Genomic DNA, 19,104 nt, shown 5'->3' on the forward strand with positions numbered 1-19,104 from the left:
AAGACCTTTGGCTGAAATTGGAGACATGCTGGTACTCCCAGGGCTACTCTCTAACGATTGATGTTACAATGCTTATGATTATAATTATGATTGGTTGGTTATTATTACAGCTTGTATGCCCTTTTAAAAAGGAGTTCACGTAACAGAAAAAGCTTCATAATTTGGGGTGAAAAATGCTCCCTGGGGAGCTTGCACACTCCTTTCCTGTAGAGGCTTTTTTAGGCTCCAGTTCTCTAGAGACCCCTGTTACAACATAGGGCTAACCAAAAGGGCACCCCTCTATTTATATCCAATCAAGAGTTGGTAGCTAAGCAAGTAGCACTCGTTAAGCTTTGGACCACTTACCATCTAATACCAGATTTGTTCACGTGTAAAATAGACCTTTAGTCTTGTTGAAACGATCATAGCTTGTGGGCTGGGATGGTCTAGTGGTTAGGGCTGCAGCCTTCACTGTACAGTCATGCCCAATGTCCACCAGATGATAATGCATATTTATTTTGCCAGATGTCTAGCCCGCATTTTCCATACTTGACCCACGTGCTTTGCTTTCAACTATTAAAAGCTATCTAGTTGGAGTCTGTGTGTACATCCGTTGAATGCATGCCGTACACAGAACGCACAGCAGCCTAGTGCGACACCCCCAACGAGGCGTTACGGGCCTCGCCACTGAAATTTAATGACTTCCGCTGGAATGCAAAGTTTAATGCATCTGGTGGACACGAGATAGGTTTGAATCCAGCCCACTACTGCACCATTCCTAATAATAAATAACTAGTCAGGTAATTACTGTACATGATTTACCAGTTTTCACATCTTGGAAACCTTAAGGAACAAACATCAGTAAACTGGTGAAATACTTGGTTGGTGTTATGTAAGATCAATATCATAGGGCAGAAGAAAATACTAAATCATTTTCAGTCAAGAATTTTAGTCAAGAGCATATTTATTTTTTGTTGTACAATATACATTTCGTAAAACTCAAAAACAAACTAATGCTGTCACATTTAATGAACTTAAAGCAGACCACACTTTTCTGAAGTTATTTACACAATAACAATAATAATATTATACCATTAGTATCAATCTTCATGGACAGTAACAATATAATTTATATAGAAAAAGAGGTAGGGTCAATTGCTCTTGCCCAATTAATCAGAACACTAAAATTATTTTTGCTTCAAATAATATGGGTCTGAAAAGGGTTAAAAGCTCTAAACCACAGCATGGTCTTAATTAACCTGGGTCTCCACCAGACTGAAGAGCAGTCTGGGACAGCACCAGTCACGCAGACCAGCAGTCTGGAACAGCACCAGTCACGCAGACCAGCAGTCTGGGACAGCACCAGTCACGCAGACCAGCAGTCTGGGACAGCACCAGTCACGCAGACCAGCATTTAATGTACATCACAGACAATTAAAGGCATCCGAAGCAAATCGATTCACAAAAGAAAATACTTCATTTCAAGCTGAATTTGTACAGAGAATGGGGATTCAAATGGAAAGGAAAATCAAAACCCAAATGACTGATTCTAATGGCAATGGTTCCACAGGCAGGAGAACAAAAGTACGAGGTCAGACAAGTCTGGAGCCCATACATTTCAACAGTCTTTGATGTAGTCTTAGGAAGCTTATGGTCAACATAAATAGTATAACACACTGTTATATCAATCAATTAGAACAAAAAACCCATCACGTTTCTCTTACAGAATCCCAATTTGAGACCCACGTGCAGAACTACATTTGCATGTATACAACACATGCACATCAGTCCTAGTGACAACACACTAAAGTCAGAGTTAAAAATTAAGATGTCAAGTTAGGATTCTGCAAAGTGCAGCATTGCTATCATGGCAAAAAAATGTCAAACAGAATCAGTTAATGTACTACAAAAATTCTGCTTAACAGACTAAAAACAAGATTCTAAAACCAACTCTACCTCTAGTGAAATAGAACAGTAATATCAGCTCTTCAAAGCCTGCTATAGAGCTTAATCAGATGAAGCCTTCCACTCAACAGGTGTTGCCATGAAATGCCCGATATCATATGCTGCCTTGATTACACAAATAGTGATGCATATTATGTGCTCTTCAGACAAACATAGCAGTACAACAAAGAAGACTCATGGTCTAAACCATGACACAGCAGGTCAGTCATTGGTCCAATGGGCTGAAGTGTTGAACAAGGAATTACATTTAGGTTGATGATCAGTAGTCCATTATGTGACTCTAGTGTGCTGAAGATTACTGCATCCCCAAAAAACAGTTTGCTTATGGTGCAGCTCCAATAACACCATTCTTATGTTCGCTGACAATCAGAGCACTCCTCTAATGGTGAACTGTAGTAGGCCTTCTGGCAATGAGTAAACCCAGTTCATTATACGTTATGCCTCCAGTTTTTGGACAGTTAGTGCATTGCTTTACAGGTGGGTGTGTTGGTTGCTTAATGCACCCCGTTCATTATGTGTTTCTGGTGTAGCTCCAGGCTCTTGGGCTCGTCCTGGTTGTGTTGGGAAGGGGCGATATAGTCTTCTTGGAGCCGAGCATTCTTCCGGATCTCCTCCAGAGTGTACTCCTGCACGATGGAGCCATTCTCAAACACAATCACCAGCATGTCCTGAGAAAGACACCAGAGAGTCAGTGAAACATGAGACTGCGAAAGAAACGTGTGTTATACAATGTAGACTTAAAAAACTGTTGACACAGTAATCACACAGAGGTGAGCATGTGTGCTCTATTCCTCCCAAGTGAAACATCTTCCCCTATTTAAGGCCTCACCTCCTGTGGCTTGCCCACCCCTCGTTCCACAGTCTCAATGTAGTCATCAGAGTTTCTCCTAAGTGACAGAAGACCTCTCTTTGACCCCTTGGACGGGTCGGTCACAGGCTGCTTGTACACATCCATCTAGACAAAACAAACATACCAGATGGAAACATGTTAAAATCACCTTTGTTCAAACTCTTTTGAACGCTTAAATTCTTTGATTTGTGCGAGTTGTTTGTAAACACAGAAAATCAGTTGTTGTGACTGAGCTCATTCTCAAAAAAAGACTGATTCCCAGGACAGGTTTCCTTTGAGCATTCCACAATCACTACAAATGAGTGATTGAGGTATAAGGAGGTATTCCATATTAGATCAAATGAAAGGTTTAGTGGGTAAAAATGGCTGCTTTTCATCTTCATTCAAGCACTTAGAGACTTCAGTGTTCACACCCCTTGACCTTTTCCACATTTTGTTGTGTTACAGCCCGAAATTAAAATTGATTAAATTGAGATTTTGCATCACTGACACAATACCACATAATGTCAAATTAGAAATATGATTTTAGAAATGTTTACAAAATAATAAAACCTGAAATGTCTTGAGTCAATAAATAGTTCAACCCTGTTGTTATGACAAGCCTATAGTTCAGGAGTAAAAAAATGTGCTTAACAAGTCACATAAGTTGCATGGACTCAATAAGTGTTAAACATGATTTTTTTAAATGACTACCTCATCCCTGTACCCCACACATACAATTATATGTAAGGTCTATTAGTAGAGCAGTGAATTTTAAACACAGATTCAACCGCAAAGGTTCAGTGGCGTGTATTCATGGATGCCGAGGGAAGAGCCAGGCTTATTTGACTGACTTTTTTCTCTCATAATTTTCAGTCAATTCGGAAGTAGCTGAATCTCACCGGAGAAATTCAGAGCGAGGGAAACAGTGCCCTTCTGTCTCAGTATGTGTAGCCCATGTATCTTATGTGGTCTGGACCAAAAGAGTATGACATGTGGCCGTAGCATTTGATTGACTGATGCCAACAAGCATTTGGCCTCCCTTGATAAAACAATTAAAATAATTAGCATTGAGCTCAACTGTGGGTTGACCTGGTGCAGCGTTCAACTAGTCTACAAGTAGGATGAGTAAAAAAAAAAAAACATGTTTAGCTCACAACACACAATATTTAGCAACATTGTTTTTTCTATCTTGCAGTTAGTTTTCAGTGTATTAAACTAAGCAGGCCTTGTAATTTGACGATTTTTAAATGTTTAAGTTGGAATGGTGCCGAAATAGAGGAGGCAGTGCTCCTGTGGTCTTTGTGCTGACCCGAGGTAACGCCGTGGTTCTAAAATCAGTAGTTGTTTAGTAAACTGTCAAAAACATTAACTTGCTTGACCATGTTGCAGGTCATATAAGTGTTTGTTACATGTAATATTTGCTTTGTGGACAGATGTTGCTCTCTGGTTTTGTGATTAAAACACAAGTATGTGTCGTTGAATTTATTTTGCCACTGTCTGGCCACTTTTTTTGTTGTCACGGCCTTATTGTATATATCACAGTGGAATATGAACAAATAGGTTTATAGAGCGAAAATTTCAATTTTCACAGCATAGGTTGTAATATGGATGTTTTACTGGTTTCATTTGCTCAGTGATTTTACCCACGCACTGCTACTGGGGAGGTTATCCAAAGCAGGGTAGTTACTGGTAGATGGGTAAAAATAAAAGACGCAGACCATATCCCTTTGAGCATGGTGAAGTTTTTAATTACACTTTGGATGGTGTATCTAATAGATGGGTTAACTAACAACGTCACTAAAACGATGTGCACGCTTCCATGGGGCAGAAGTCAGCGTGTTGTGATTCTGGATGGCCATTTAGCTAGCAAGAAAGACAAGAAACCACCATGTGGGGAATCATAAGTGGCTTGTTTCAGCTCGTTCCACCTTGTTCATGATACCATGTCTTGTTTTGACTCATTTCATGGCAGTGCTAATATGGCTAAACATTTGCTAGCTAGTTTATCAACAACCGTAATGATGTATTTGAGAGACAAGTACTCATTGTGCAATTAGACTGCAGAACAATTAGTAAAATCGCCACCAGACAATTTACATAGACCCCCCTTTTGTACAATGCTGCAACTACTCACTGCTTATTATCTATGCATAGTCACTTTACCCGCACCTACGTGTACAAATTACCTCAACTAACCTGTACCCCGCACACTGACTCAGTACCGGTGCCCCCTGTATATAGCCTCGTTATTGTGTTACTTTTTATTATTACTTTTTATTTTAGTCTACTTGGTAAATATTTTCTTAACCCTTCTTGAACTGCACTGTTGGTCAAGGGCTTGTAAGTAAACATTTCATGGTAAAGTCGACACAACTTTGTATTCGGCGCATGTGACAAATAAAGTTTGATTTGATCTATACACCCAGTCACTACACAGATAAAGACGTCCTTCTTAACTCAGTTGTTGGAGAGGAAGGAAACCGCTCCCGGATTTAACATCGAGGCCAATGGTGGCTTTAAAACAGTTCCAGCATTTAATGGCTGTGATAGGAGACAACTGAGGATGGCTCAACAACATGACAGACTGAGAAGAAGGAAGCATGCACATGTTATTGGAAAGCTTGTCATCGGCAAGACTAAGGAGTTTTTTAGGATACAAATAAAATAGTGCTAAACACAGGCAGAATCCTAGAGGAAAACCTGGTTCAGTCTGCTTTCCAACAGACATTGGGGAGACAAATTCACCTTTCAGCAGGACAATAACCTAAAACACAAGGCCAAATATACACTATAGTTGCTTACCAAGATGACATTCCTGAGTGGCCTAGATACAGTTTTGACTTAAATTGGCTTTAAACTGTATGGCAAGACTTGAAAATGTCTGTCTAGCAATGATCAACAAACTTAACAGAGCTTGAAGAATAATGTGCAAATTCAGGCTGTAACAACAAAATGTAGAATAAGTCAAGGAGTATGAATACTTTCTGAAGGCACTGTATGAAAGTAAATAAGTGAGTAACGTACCCCCTTCCCATTGATCTCCACATAGCTGCATTTGAAGGCACAGTTGAGTGTGTCTCTGTTGAGCTTCTGAAGGAGGGCGCTCCCACAGCCAAAGAACACGTTCTCAGCACTCCAGCCTTCGTCACTCAACTTCTCCAGGATCTACAGGCAGAGATGGCAGTTAAACAATGAGGGATATGCAATAAGGGTATATCCAGAGGGGCGTTCGTGGGCGGTGTGTGTAAATTATTTTCTTACCTCATCCACTGAGTTGAGATCAATGCCGTCGCCCTGGATGATACGCAGGTAAGATGGCAGCACCTTGAAGCCTTGAGAGTTCAGAGAGCAACCAAAGCACTCCTCCAAAATCTTTATCACCTGGGGAGGGAATAGGTAAGTACTGCATCCAAACTTTGAAACTTGAATCGAAGAGACAATAATAGGCAACTGAAACCCCCACACAGACAAGTGACATTTCGAAGTGAATCAATAAGAGCTAAGTGTATAGAGCACACCAAGTATGTAGGGCCCATGGGTGACACTATGGAACCTGAAATCCAATCTGAACAAGAACGCAAGTTTGTCTTAGAAACAATAAAACATAAAAGAACAGCCAAGAGCAACTTAAAACTGCTCTTTTCAAAAAACATTCCTTGCAGTAGACCCATTGTCAAGAGAAGTAGACTTTGGATGAACTTGGATGGAAATTAACTAGTGGAAGTCAGAAGTTTACATACACTTAGGTTGGAGTCATTAAAACTAGTTTTTCAACCATTCAACAAATTTCTTGTCCGAACCGACTTGCCAAAACTATAGTTTAACATCTACTTTCTGCATGACATACAGTTAATTAATCTGTTTGAAAAATGGTGTATCACAATTCTATTGGGTCAGAAGTTTACATCACTAAGTTGACTGTGCCTTTAAATAGCTTGGAAAATTCCAGGCAATTATGTCATGGCTTTAGAAGCTTCTGATAGGCTAATTGACATCATTTGTGTCAATTGGAGGTCTACCTGAGGATGTATTTCAAAGCCTACCTTCAAACTCAGTGCCTCTTTGCTTGACATCATGGGAAAATCAAAAGAAATCAGCCAAGACTTCAGAAAAAAATTGTAGACCTCCACAAGTCTGGTTCATCCTTGGGAGCAATTTCCAAATGCCTGAAGGTACCACGTTCATCTGAACAAACAATAGTACGCAAGTATAAACACCATGTGACCACGCAGCCGTCATACCGTCTCCTAGAGATGAACGTAATTTGGTGCAAAAAGTGCAAATCAATCCTAGAACAAAAGCAAAGGACCTTGTGAAGATGCTGGAGGAAACAGATACAAAAGTATCTATATCCACAGTAAAACGAGTCCTATATAGACATAACCTGAAAGGCCGCTCAGCAAGGAAGCCACTGCTCCAAAACAGCCATAAAAAAGCAAGACTATGGTTTGCAACTGCACATGGGGACAAAGATAATACTTTTTGGAGAAATGTCCTCTGGTCTGATGAAACAAAAATATAACTGTTTGGCCATAATGACCATTGTTATGTTTGGAGGAAAAAGGGGGACGCTTGCAAGCCAAAGAACACCATCCCAACCGTGAAGCACGGGGGTGGCAGCATCATGTTGTGGGGGTGCTTTGCTGCAGGAGGGACTGGCGCACTTCCCAAAATAGATGGCATCATGAGGGAGGAAAATTATGTGGATATATTGAAGCGACATCAAGACATCAGTCAGGATGTTAAAGCTTGGAACCCATGTTCCACTTTCTCAGGTAAATCACTTCAAGTGAACAAACGTCATGTGATTTCTTTCAGGCACTTTATTGAACAATGCAAAAGATGAATCCTAGTAGATGGGTCTTCCAAATGGACAAAATTGTGGCATAATGGCTTAAGGACAACAAAGTCAAGGTATTAGAGTGGCCATCATAAAGCTCTGACCTCAATCCTATAGAAAAATGTGGGCAGAACTGAAAAAGCTTATGCGAGCAAGGAGGCCTACAAACCTGACTCAGTTACACCAGCTCTGTCGGGAGGAATGGGCCAAAATTCCCCCAAATTATTGTGGGAAGCGTGTGGAAAGCTACCTTTTACGTTTGACCCAAGTTAAACAATTTAAAGGCAATGCTACCAAATACCAATTGAGTGTATGTAAACTTCTGACTCACTGGGAATGTGATGAAAGAAATAAAAGCTGAAATAAATCATTCTTTCAACTATTATTTTGACATTTCACATTTTTTAAATAAAGTGGTGATCGTAACTGACCTAAGACAGTGAGTTTTTACTAGAATGAAATGTCTCCCGACTTCAGCTGTATGTACCTTGTGTATGGCCAGCCAGACCCACACCACAACCCAGACCTGTGATACTTGTAGCTAGATCATACTTGACTATGAGGGATCCCAAAAGGAAGGTAGGTGTGTGTGTTTCCCCACCTCGATGAGGGTCTCTGAGGGGTCTCCCGAGTCAGGCCGGATGATCAAGCAGGAGTCTTCGCTCCGCTCTATCACGCGCTCCTTCAGCTTGTCCCCCCAGATGTTTCTACAAGCCTTGAAGATGTCGTAGCTGTCACTGACCACTGACACCGGCCCTGTCGGGAACTGGTCCAGCATGCTCTCGAAGGCCTCCTTCTCCCTGCTCCGCCCCCACGAGATGATCGTACTACAGGGAGAAGATGAAATTGGTTTTAAGAAACAGATTCAGTCTGCTGGACTGAAAACCTCTTATCCCTACACCCAGGGCTGCATGTTTGCTGTACAAGTCAAAAACCACAAAGCAAAATGTGTGATGCTACATGTGAAAGGGAATATATGTGAGTGAGTGTGTATGTGAGCATGAGTCTTACCTATGCTCTGCTGCAGGCATAGAGAAGCCTGCCATGGGGCAGCCGTAGTATCGCTGGGCCATCAGTAGCCCTGCTACAGTGTCTGTACTGCAGAAATTCACCAGGTGGGCCGCCCCGCCTAATGCCGCAGACTAATAGGGATAAAGGAGGGAAAATCATCCGTTTCAAATTGTCACACAGACAGAAGTGTGCAATTGAAAGAAAAAGTCTGCTCCAAATCCCCAGCCCCTTTCCCGTTACTTAAGCATCATCCTTGAGAACAGCATTTTGACCAGTTTCTGTTCATTCTGCTTATAGTCACAGTAATGCTCCAGAACATAGTCAGCAATAATCTGCTACAATAAATATCTTCATAGTGGGAGGGACATCTCAAACTGTACTGAACAAAAATATAAACACCTATGCCCACCCATGGCTGCGCCTCTGCCCAGTCATGCAAAATCCATCGATTAGGGCCTAATTAATTTATTTCCAGTTCCCTTATGTGAACTGTAACTCAGTAAAATCATTGAAGTATAGCTTGATATGTCCCTCCCACTATGAAGATATTTATTGTAGCAGATTATTGCTGACTATGCTCATTAGTATTCAAAGGAGACAGAGTCTTTAGGCCTCGCTGGAACATTACTGTGACTATAACCAGAATTAACAGAAACTGGTCGAAATGCTGTAAATGGAACTACACTGAACAAAAATATAAATGCAACATGTAAAGTGTTGGTCCCATGTTCCATGAGCTGAAAAAAGAAATTTCCCATATGCATTTCTCGTTTGCTAATATAATCCATCCACCTGACAGGTGTGGCATATCAAGAAGCTGATTAAACAGCATGATAATTACACAGGTGCACCTTGTGCAGAGGACTATAAAAGGCCACTAAAATGTACAGTTGTCTCATAACACAATGCCGCAAATGTCTCAAGTTGAGGGAGCGTCCAATTGGCATGCTGACTGCAGTTCCAGAGAGTTGAATGTTAATTTCTCTACTGTAAGCAGTCTCCAACATCGTTTTTGAGAACTTTGCAGTATGTCCAACCACCCTCACAACCGCAGACCACGGGTATGGGCAGGCATAAACTACAAACAACGAACACAATTACGATTTAGGGATGGTAATTTGAATGCACAGAGATACCATGACGAGATCCTGAGGCCCATTGTCATGTGAATCATCCGCCGCCATCAGCTCATGTTTCAGCATGAAAATGCATGGCCATGTCGCAAGGATCTGTACACAATTACTAGAAGCTGAACATGTCCCAGTTCTTCCACTCACCAGACATGTTACCCATTGAGCATGTTTGGGATGCTCTGGATCGACATGTACAACGGCGTGTTACAGTTCCTGCCAATATCCAACAACTTAGCACAGCTATTGAAGAGGAGTGGGACAACATTCCACAGGCCACAATCGACGAAGAAAAGGAGATGTGACACGCTACATGAGGCAAATGGTGGTCACCCCAGATACTGACTGGTTTTCTGATCCACATTCCTACCTTTTTTAAAGGTATCGGTGACCAACAGATAAATATCTGTATTCCCAGTCATGTGAAATCCATAGATTAGGGCCTAATTAATGATTTCCTTATCTGAACTGTAACATTTTTGAAAATTGTTGCATTTATATATAGGTTTTCATTGTATATGCATATTTTAATGCTAGACTGTTGCTCTTCATCAAATCTATTTTAGAAAGCCTTTTTTGTTTTACATCAGAAATTGTAAAAGTGCTTTACAGATGCCCAGCCCCAAACTCCCAAGAAGGCAGAAACCTAGAAAGAAACCAGGCTCAGAGGTGTGACCAGTCCTCTTCTGGCTGAGCTTGCCATGGGTCTTACCTCCTGCGAAGAAACCCCTCTGTAGCCAAAGTCATGCAGTTTGAAGTCCAGGCCCTCCAGACTGCCTGATGTGGCCTTCAGGTGCTTGGCCAGGATCTTCTTAAACTCCCGGGAGATGGTCGCCACACTAATGGGATACCACATCTGGACCAGCATGGTCTGTGAGAGAAAAAGAAAAACACAGACCGAGATCGCTAAAACACCATTTGATTTGAGAAGAAGTTGATTTTGTTCAGAGACGACTTCTAAAACCATGACAATGGGACGTGGCTGTGCCATTGGTGCTGGAAGGGAAGTAGAAATGGGTGGGGTCTGGATAGCAAAAGCTGTGGCTGGTGTTGGGCTCAGTGCCGGCAGGCTAAGCTATCCCCTGAACAGAAAAAAGGCCAGAGTGACTGGGTGGAATCATCCTCATTGACCTGATTAGGGGAATTGCAATGGTTTCTTTGACCTCATGACATTGTCCCCAACAAAACAGAGAGATTAAAAAAAAGAAGATAAATAACAAGGAATAAAGTTCAGATTTAATGTCAAATGCACCACAATACAATACAAGAATAAAATAAAAACACGGGAAATAAGAAATATGAAGAACACAAAAAGTAAGTCACTTTAAGCATACTATATACAGGGTCAGTTTCATTACCATATATGCAGGGACACTGGAGTTAGAAATGTATAGGGGTAAGGTGACTAGGCATCAGGATATATGATAAACAGTGTAGCAGCAGCTTGTATGTGAGTGGGTGTGTGTGAGTGTAGTCAGTATAAATGTATGTGCATGTTACAGTATGTGTGAGTGATTAGATGGAGTGAGAATGTGTGTAGGGTCGTATGAGTGTGAATAGACCAAAACAATCAACGAGGATACAAGGTTAACTCAGTCTGTGTAGCTATTTAAAATCAGCCATATTGCTTGGGTGATAGAAGCTGTTCAAGAGCCGGTTGGTGCCAAACTTGATGCACCAGTACTGCTTGTAGTGCGGAAAGCAGAGAGAATAGTCTATGGCTTGGGTGGTTGGAATCTTGAACAATTCTCCAGGCCTTCCTACCACACACCTGATATATAAACTCAGCAAAAAAAAAGAAAAGTCCCCTTTTCAGGACCCTGTCTTTCAAAAATAATTCGTGCTTGTTTAATGCTTGTTCATTCAATGAACCATAAACAATTAATGAACATGTACCTACCTGTGCAACAGTCGTTAAGACACTAACAGCTTACAGACGGTAGGCAATTAAGGTCACGGTTATGAAATCTTAGGACACTAAAGAGGCCTTTCTACTGACTCTGAAAAACACCAAAAGAAAGATGCCCAGGGTACCTGCTCATCTGCGTGAACGTGCCATAGGCATGCTGCAAGGAAGCATGAGGACTGCAGATGTGGCCAGGGAAATAAATTGCAGTGTCTGTACTGTGAGACGCTTAAGACAGCGCTACAAGGAGACAGGACAGCTGATCTGGAGCTGTCAGAGTGAACATGTACCGAACGTTGATGATCGGAGGGCCTCTGCCTAATATTTCCAGCCTCCTGAGGGGGAAAAGGCATTGTTTTGCCTTCTTCACGGCTGGGTTGGGGTGTGTAGACAATGATAATTCCTTAATAATGTGGACATAGGAACTTGAAGATCTCGACCCGCTGCACTACAGCCCCGTTGATGTGGGTGTGTACTTTCCCCTTCGTATCCTGTAGTCCACTATCAGCGGCCCGTCAGAAATTCCAGGATCCAGTTGCAGAAGGACGTGTCAGTCCCAGGGTCCTGCGCTTAGTGGAGGGCACCATGGTGTTGAACACTAAGCTATAGTCAATGGACAGCATTCTCACGTAAGTGTCCTCTTGTCCAGGTGGGCGAGGGCAGTCTGGAGTGCAACAAAGATTGGATCATCTGAGTGTCTGTTGAGAGCAGGGACAAACCCTGGACTACTGCCCAACATGGTCACAGCTCTGTTCTGTCTGACCAGTATCTGATACAATCCACCTGGTGAGGTGTGTGTGTGTGTGTGTGTGTGTGGGTTTAAGAAACGTATGCTGTATTAGAGAAAGGAAGTACAACAAAATGACAATGAAAGGGATACTAAGGGGGAAATTAAGAGAATTACCTCAATATAGTTGGTGAGCCAGAAGAAATCTGGGTCTGTGTTTTCCACTGTGAAGAGGACGTTTCCTCTGGGAATGATCTTCCCCTCAGGAACCGCTTTGATTCGAATTGGGAGACGGCCATCATACTTCTGATGAAACAGCATCAAAATCTACAATCAACCTCGGTGTGTGTGTTCATATGAACATGAACAGCGAGCAGCCTAACAGTTGAGACTGCATCAGTAAAATAGACTTCATTGAAAAGCTAAAATGAGTGCGTCTAGTCTTTGATTGAGACATCCCACTTACCTCCAGCACTTTCCTCCAGCCTTCCTCATCAAACACAGTCTGTCTAAAGTGCATCTGGTAAAAGACTTTGGCTTCCTGAATCTTCTCCTCAGTGATGACTCGTCCTGATTAGGGGAGACAATGGGGAAAAAGTAATTCATGAATCAAAATGAACACAGACAGAAACAAACAAACCAAAAACTCACTAGCCCACATTTGTCAGGCAACATTTGAACTATCAGTGTAAAAGTAGATCTGTCCCACCCCCACTTACTGCAATTCCCTTTCATTCAGTCAAAATTGAGTGTCAGTGGGTGATCAAGTGCCACAGAAACACAGTCAGTGGTGGAGAATGGTTGACTAGTATGGCTGAAGGAGACTCTCTGATTGGATAGAGGAGTGAAACCCTAGCCTGGAGGAGGACCTCAGCAGTCAGAAACAAACCCCTCAGTGGTCCTCTCAGGGGTGATAGGTCACTGTTCACACATTCCACACATGACTGCATATGGGACCAGATACAAACACTGCCGACTGCCATGTCTGGAGACCCTAAAATTAGATGAGTTGAAGTTGGTCCTTTTTATTTATTTTTAAACATACTTTATCTAGGCTGTCATAGTTGCATGGATGTGGCCATTTGATTGAATTTGCAAATGTTCCATTGAGGTTGAGTGTATGAAATCTTCTGTAATCTGTGGTTCGTTTTGGAAGTTTTTCAATAACCTTCACCAAGTGACTTAGTGGGTCATACATGCACATCATGTGACAAAGGACAATACTGGTAGTAAATAGAACATATGACTGCGACGTACCACGGAGTCACATCAGTGTGTGGGCTGAGGTGACCTCTAAACACTGACTAGCCTAGAACAGACTACAATGAGAAGGAACTCTAAAAGAATGGAGATGAAAGAAGCAAGTGGAATTACCTTACAAGGTTATAGTCCAGACTAGAGGTCGACCGATTAATTAGGGCCGATTTCAAGTTTTCATAACAAATCTGTGATGAGCATTTTTGGACACCTATTATGGCCGATTACATTGCACTCCATGAGGAGACTGCGTGTCAGGCTGACTACCTGTTATGCAAGTGCAGCAAGGAGCCACGGTAAGGTGCTAGCTAGCATTAAACTTATCTTAACAATCACTAGTTTAATACACATGGTTGATGATATTACTAGTTTATCTAGCTTGTCTTGCGTTGCATATAATCGATTCGGTGCCTGTTAATTTATCATTGAATCACAGCCTATTTCGCCAAACGGGAGATTTAACAAGCGCATTTGCGAAAAAAAGCACCATCGTTGCACCAATGTGTACCTAAACATAAACATCAATACCTTTCTTAAAATCAATACACAAGTATATATTTTTAAACCTGCATATTTAGTTAATATTGCCTGCTAACATGGATTTCTCTAAACTAGGGAAATTGTGTCACTGCTCTTGCGTTGTGTGCAGTGACACACAACACTCTTGCGTTGTGTGCAACAGAGTTAGGGTATATGCAGCAGTTTGGGCCGCCTGGCTCGTTGCAAACTGTGTGAAGACCATTTCTAACAAAGACAGCCAACTTCGCCAAACGGGGGATGATTTAACAAAAGCACAATCGTTGCACGAATGAATCTAACCATAAACATCAATGCCTTTCTTAAAACCAATAAACAGAGGTATATTTTTTTAAATTAAATTAATTAATGTTAGCAGGCAATATTAACTAGGGAAATTGTGTCACTTCTCTTGCATTCAGGATATATGCAACAGTTTGGGCCGCCTGGCTCATTGCGAACTAATTTGCCAGAATTTTACATAATTATGACATAACACTGAAGGTTGTGCAATGTAACAGCAATATAACTGTAACAGCAAGACTTATGGATGCCACCCGTTAGATGAAATACGTAATGGTTCCGTATTTCACTGAAAGAATAAACGTTTTGTTTTCAAAATTATAGTTTCCGGATTTGACCATATTAAGGCTTGTATTTCTGTGTGTTATTATATTATAATTAAGTCTATGATTTGATAGAGCAGTCTGACTGAGCGATGGTAGGCAGCAGCAGGCTCGTAAGCATTCATTCAGCACTTTCCTGCATTTGCCAGCAGCTCTTCGCTGTGCTTCAAGCATTGCGCTGTTTATGACTTCAAGCCTATCAACTCCCAAGATTAGGCTGGCAATACTAAAGTACCTATTAGAACATCCAATAATCAAAGGTATATGAAATACAAATGGTATAGAGAGAAATAGTCCTATAATAACTCAAACCTAAAACTTCTTATGTGGGAATATTGAAGACTCATGTCTAAAGGAGCCACGAGATTTCATATGTTCTCATGTTCTGAGCAAGAAACTTAAACTTTCACATGGCACATTTTGTACTTTTACTTTCTTCTCCAACACTTTGTTTTTGTATTATTTAAACCAAATTGAACATGTTTCATTATTTATTTGAGACTAAATTGATTTTATTGATGCATTATATTAAGTTAAAATAAGTGTTCATTGTTCATTCAGTATTGTTGTAATTGCCATTATTACAAATATATATAAAAATCTGCTTTATTTTGGTCCTCCAATAAATCGGTATCAGCGTTGAAATATCATAAATCGGTCAATCTCTCGTACAGGCAAAATGGACATACCTGAAAGATACTTCTTCAGGAGGTACTGAAGGCCAAAAAACACAATCTCACTGAACTGGGTGCCCCCCTTTTTTCGGCGGCACTCAAAGTAGGAGTAGACCTTGCTGACATTGGGAGGGTACTGCTTGTAGTGTGTGATCTGTGGAAGAGGAGCATTTCAGTTAAAATAGGCTACAAGGCTAAGGGAGTCAAGGGAAAAGACAAACTAACTGGAATCAAGAGGTCATGTTATTAACGACATAATAAGCCAGGTCAGTGAAGAGCTGAGGTGCAGGCCCATGATGAGAAAGGCACATTTCATGTTCCTACGAGAGCTTAGTCCTGCAAAATTAGATCACAAACTGTGACTAATCTCAAAGCTGTTTGTTTCAGAGCTTAAGAATGAACCTTAATACACCGGAAGATGTTCTAAGCACTTCTCTTATACATTTAGAGAATGACCTGTTTTGTATCGTATACATCATTCCAACTGATTAGTGCACATAAAAACAGCATTATTTCTGAGTTTTATTTTCAAAGGGTTCACCCCGAATGTGCCAAGAGGGAAAGTGGAGCGAATGCAAAAAAGCCCCTAAGTTAGGCTAAGTGAAGAACTTAGTGTGCAACGTGATGCTTTGTACAGTACCACATCTCTCTCTGCCAAACATGAGCGCCAGTGGGTGGGGGTGCTCTCCTCATTCCAGTTCAAAACACAGGTCGGCCTTTGTGAGCACAGGGTCAGAAATGCAATAATTGAGAGCAACTACCCTTCACTTGGAAATGTACAATTTGCACAAAGAGGCAGGGGTGAGCAATATTAGCGCCATCTTTTTCCAAGCTGCCCTTTCTCCCTTTACCACACTTTCTCTCCCTCTACTTCTCACTCAACCTACCTCTCAGAATCTCCTTTCCCCTTGATGCTGATCTTGAAGTCATAAGGTTTTGGTTCATGATCTTAGCAATAACAAATCAGATGTTTTGCAAACATTCCAGCTGAGGCTGTAGTGAGTGCCAGTGCATCAGACGTTATTACATGTCACATGACTGGAATTCTGGGAGTGTCAGGTCTGGAGGAATGGGAGTCATCACAACCAGGGACAAATCGAGAAAAAAAACCTGAGATGCCCATATGTTGCGCTGTTGCCTTCACCTTCCCATAATGGGTGAGATGGTGTTTAGGAAAGGTTAACAGGTGATGTTAGTTTTCACAGTGAAAACACAAGTCAATCTGGGCCCTCAATGTTCACACAAAAGAAGGACCACAAAGTCAACCAAAAGTAAGCGAAAGCATAAACATGATTATGCAACAACAGAGAGAGCCATTGATGGGAGAGGACAGCAAGAGGATGGCTAACCAGGATTGTATGCTGTTATGGAAGGTTGTTGTATATGTAACCATTGTTCAGATTTGGGGGATATCCATAAAGATATTTAGCGTATCATATTAACCTCGACAGTCTCATGATGCACAGATTCAGGATTCTTAGAAGGGATTGTACAAGAGCTATGCCTACATACAGTAAGATCATCCCTTTGACCACATCTAATCAATAAATATAAATGTGTGACTACGACTACCTTTCCAGGTGCTGTACTGAAGGATGGAACATGGCAATATGCCAGATAGGTATACATAACAAACCTAATAAGGATTTCAGAGGAACACAAAACACATACCATTCATATGCATACCTTGTGACTGTCATCACCATCCACCCAACTGTGGACCTCCACTTATGTAAGAAGGATCATTTCTATCATGAGCCTACGAATGACATAATGTAGGTATACATGCCATGACTAGGCAATGTGCGAAGCAAACCAGGCCCTGGAGACAACTGGGTTGTAACTGGAGAAAAAAAAGGGTGCCATGCACAGTGCTTGACTTTGGCAAGAGCTCACCGTAGCAGAGTACCGGAACCTCACATGTTCGACTGCTTGAGCTCCTGTTCCTTTTATAAAATATTAGCTCAAACTATTATGGAACTCCTGCACCTAAATATAATACAGTACTGGAACCTACTTCAGGTTCAAACACTCATTCAGTATGCTACAGTTATTATTCCTATTGTCTTCCTCCATTCATTTGACAACATATCTACATTTGGTAGGAATTACAACACTGTTCTGATCGGTATGAAATCAATAAAATAATAGGCTTACCTAGTGGCAAAGCCATGACTGATCCTTAGGCTAGAAATCAAAGGTCTATAGCAGTGTTTCCAAAATCCAGTCCTTAAGTACCCCCTCAACAGCACACATTTTTGTTGTAGCCCTGGACAGAAACATTGGATTCATAATCAAATGTTATTTGTCACATGCTGCAGAATACAACAGGTGTAGGTAGACCTTACAGTGCAATGCTTACTTGTCAAGGGCTTGATTTTTAGTTGACAAGTATAATCTGGTGTTCTTGTCAGGTGCCACAACAAAAATATGTACTGTCGGGGATACTCGGTCCTCGGGATCCCAAGGAGTGCACGTTTTGGTTTTTGCCCCAACACGACTCAGCTGATTCAAATAATCAACTAATCATCAAGCTTTAATTATTTGAATCAGCTGTGTAAAACTAGGACCACGTTTGGGAAACGTTGGTCTAAAGGATTAAGACTGACACTTTTACTGACTGATTAGTTGGGGGGTCGCTACAAACTTGAAGTCATCACGCGGACCCTTGCCATTTGGTAGTGACATTTATTGAACCGGGCTATTGCCCTCTGGTAAAGTTTGTCCGTGTGCACTCAGAGGTAGTTACCTAGCTAGGCTTGAGAAAAAGTTGAATACATGCAAGTATGTCCCCCCCAAAATCTATCATCTGTAGACAATTAGTACCAAACTTTGAGCAAATGGGGCTAGTATTAAGTTAGGGCTAGCAAAACACCATATAAACTAGTTAGCATTTCACTTTTATTTAGCATTAGCTGTCAGATATTGTTGTTGATTCCACTTAGTTAGCTAGCTAGCCAGGCTACGTTTTGACCTCTATTGGTAATGTATTTGTCAGGCGTCAAATTGCTAGGCTATTCAGTATGAGTTGTTCAAATTAGAAATAACGATTGAGGGCGGCACACCAGCCATGGTCTTAATAATTTTGCTAGTTACTTTGCATTATTTCGGTTTGGTTTATGTAGCTAGATTCGTGGCATTTTCTGTATATCATGTAACGTTAGTTTCTTAATACTAGTTCTTGAAATAAGGTCCCCTCGAGTGAATGTCAGCTTAGCCAGGCGCACTTCCACAACATTTCGTCAACCATTTCTGGGAAGGAAGAATATAACTGATGCAAATGCTAAAATGTTTCCAGCTTCAGCTTGCGACGCGTATCGTATTGGTAACATGATAATGCTACTGCTGAAAGTAAGTAACTTCTAGTTTGTGGCGATCATGACACTCACCTTGTATGAATCTGTCGCCAGTAAAATATTAAAATCCTGGGCTGCCATGGTTATGATTGAACGAGATGAATGCGACTGTGCTCTACTTCGTCGCTATTTATCAAAATCGAAAGCTGACTAGGGCGGAGATAGCCGTACTTTGTTATTCCTCTGTTCCTGTGTTACGTCTTTCTAGTAGTGAAATTAGCCCGTCCCTGAAACTGACCGCCCAGAGAAGGAGAATTCCGGGGTTGGGTAGAGGGGGCGGATTTG

The 19,104-nt window shown here is 41.4% G+C and overlaps 1 protein-coding gene across 3 annotated transcripts; it reads right to left on the reverse strand.

Moving 5' to 3' along the window:
- Positions 1–920: 920 nt before the first annotated feature.
- nampt2 (nicotinamide phosphoribosyltransferase 2) lies at positions 921–19,104 on the reverse strand. Of its 3 annotated transcripts, none has more exons than XM_035777520.2 (12): positions 18,853–19,100; positions 17,621–17,732; positions 15,479–15,617; positions 12,857–12,960; positions 12,568–12,696; positions 10,470–10,628; positions 8,628–8,758; positions 8,218–8,443; positions 6,038–6,157; positions 5,801–5,941; positions 2,774–2,899; positions 921–2,612 (listed from the first exon to the last, which is right to left on the reverse strand). In XM_035777520.2, the coding sequence occupies exons 4-12, from the start codon at positions 12,908–12,910 to the stop codon at positions 2,439–2,441; spliced, it is 1,260 nt and encodes a 419-aa protein (XP_035633413.1). In that variant the 5' UTR covers positions 12,911–12,960; positions 15,479–15,617; positions 17,621–17,732; positions 18,853–19,100; the 3' UTR covers positions 921–2,438. The 3 variants fall into 3 exon arrangements, with proteins under 3 accessions (XP_035633413.1, XP_035633412.1, XP_035633411.1); XM_035777519.2 differs by lacking the exon at positions 18,853–19,100 and adding an exon at positions 17,826–17,957; XM_035777518.2 differs by lacking the exon at positions 17,621–17,732 and having other exon boundaries at positions 18,853–19,104.

The sequence above is a fragment of the Oncorhynchus keta genome, chromosome 10, assembly GCF_023373465.1.
Source record: "Oncorhynchus keta strain PuntledgeMale-10-30-2019 chromosome 10, Oket_V2, whole genome shotgun sequence".
Taxonomy (NCBI): domain Eukaryota; kingdom Metazoa; phylum Chordata; class Actinopteri; order Salmoniformes; family Salmonidae; genus Oncorhynchus; species Oncorhynchus keta.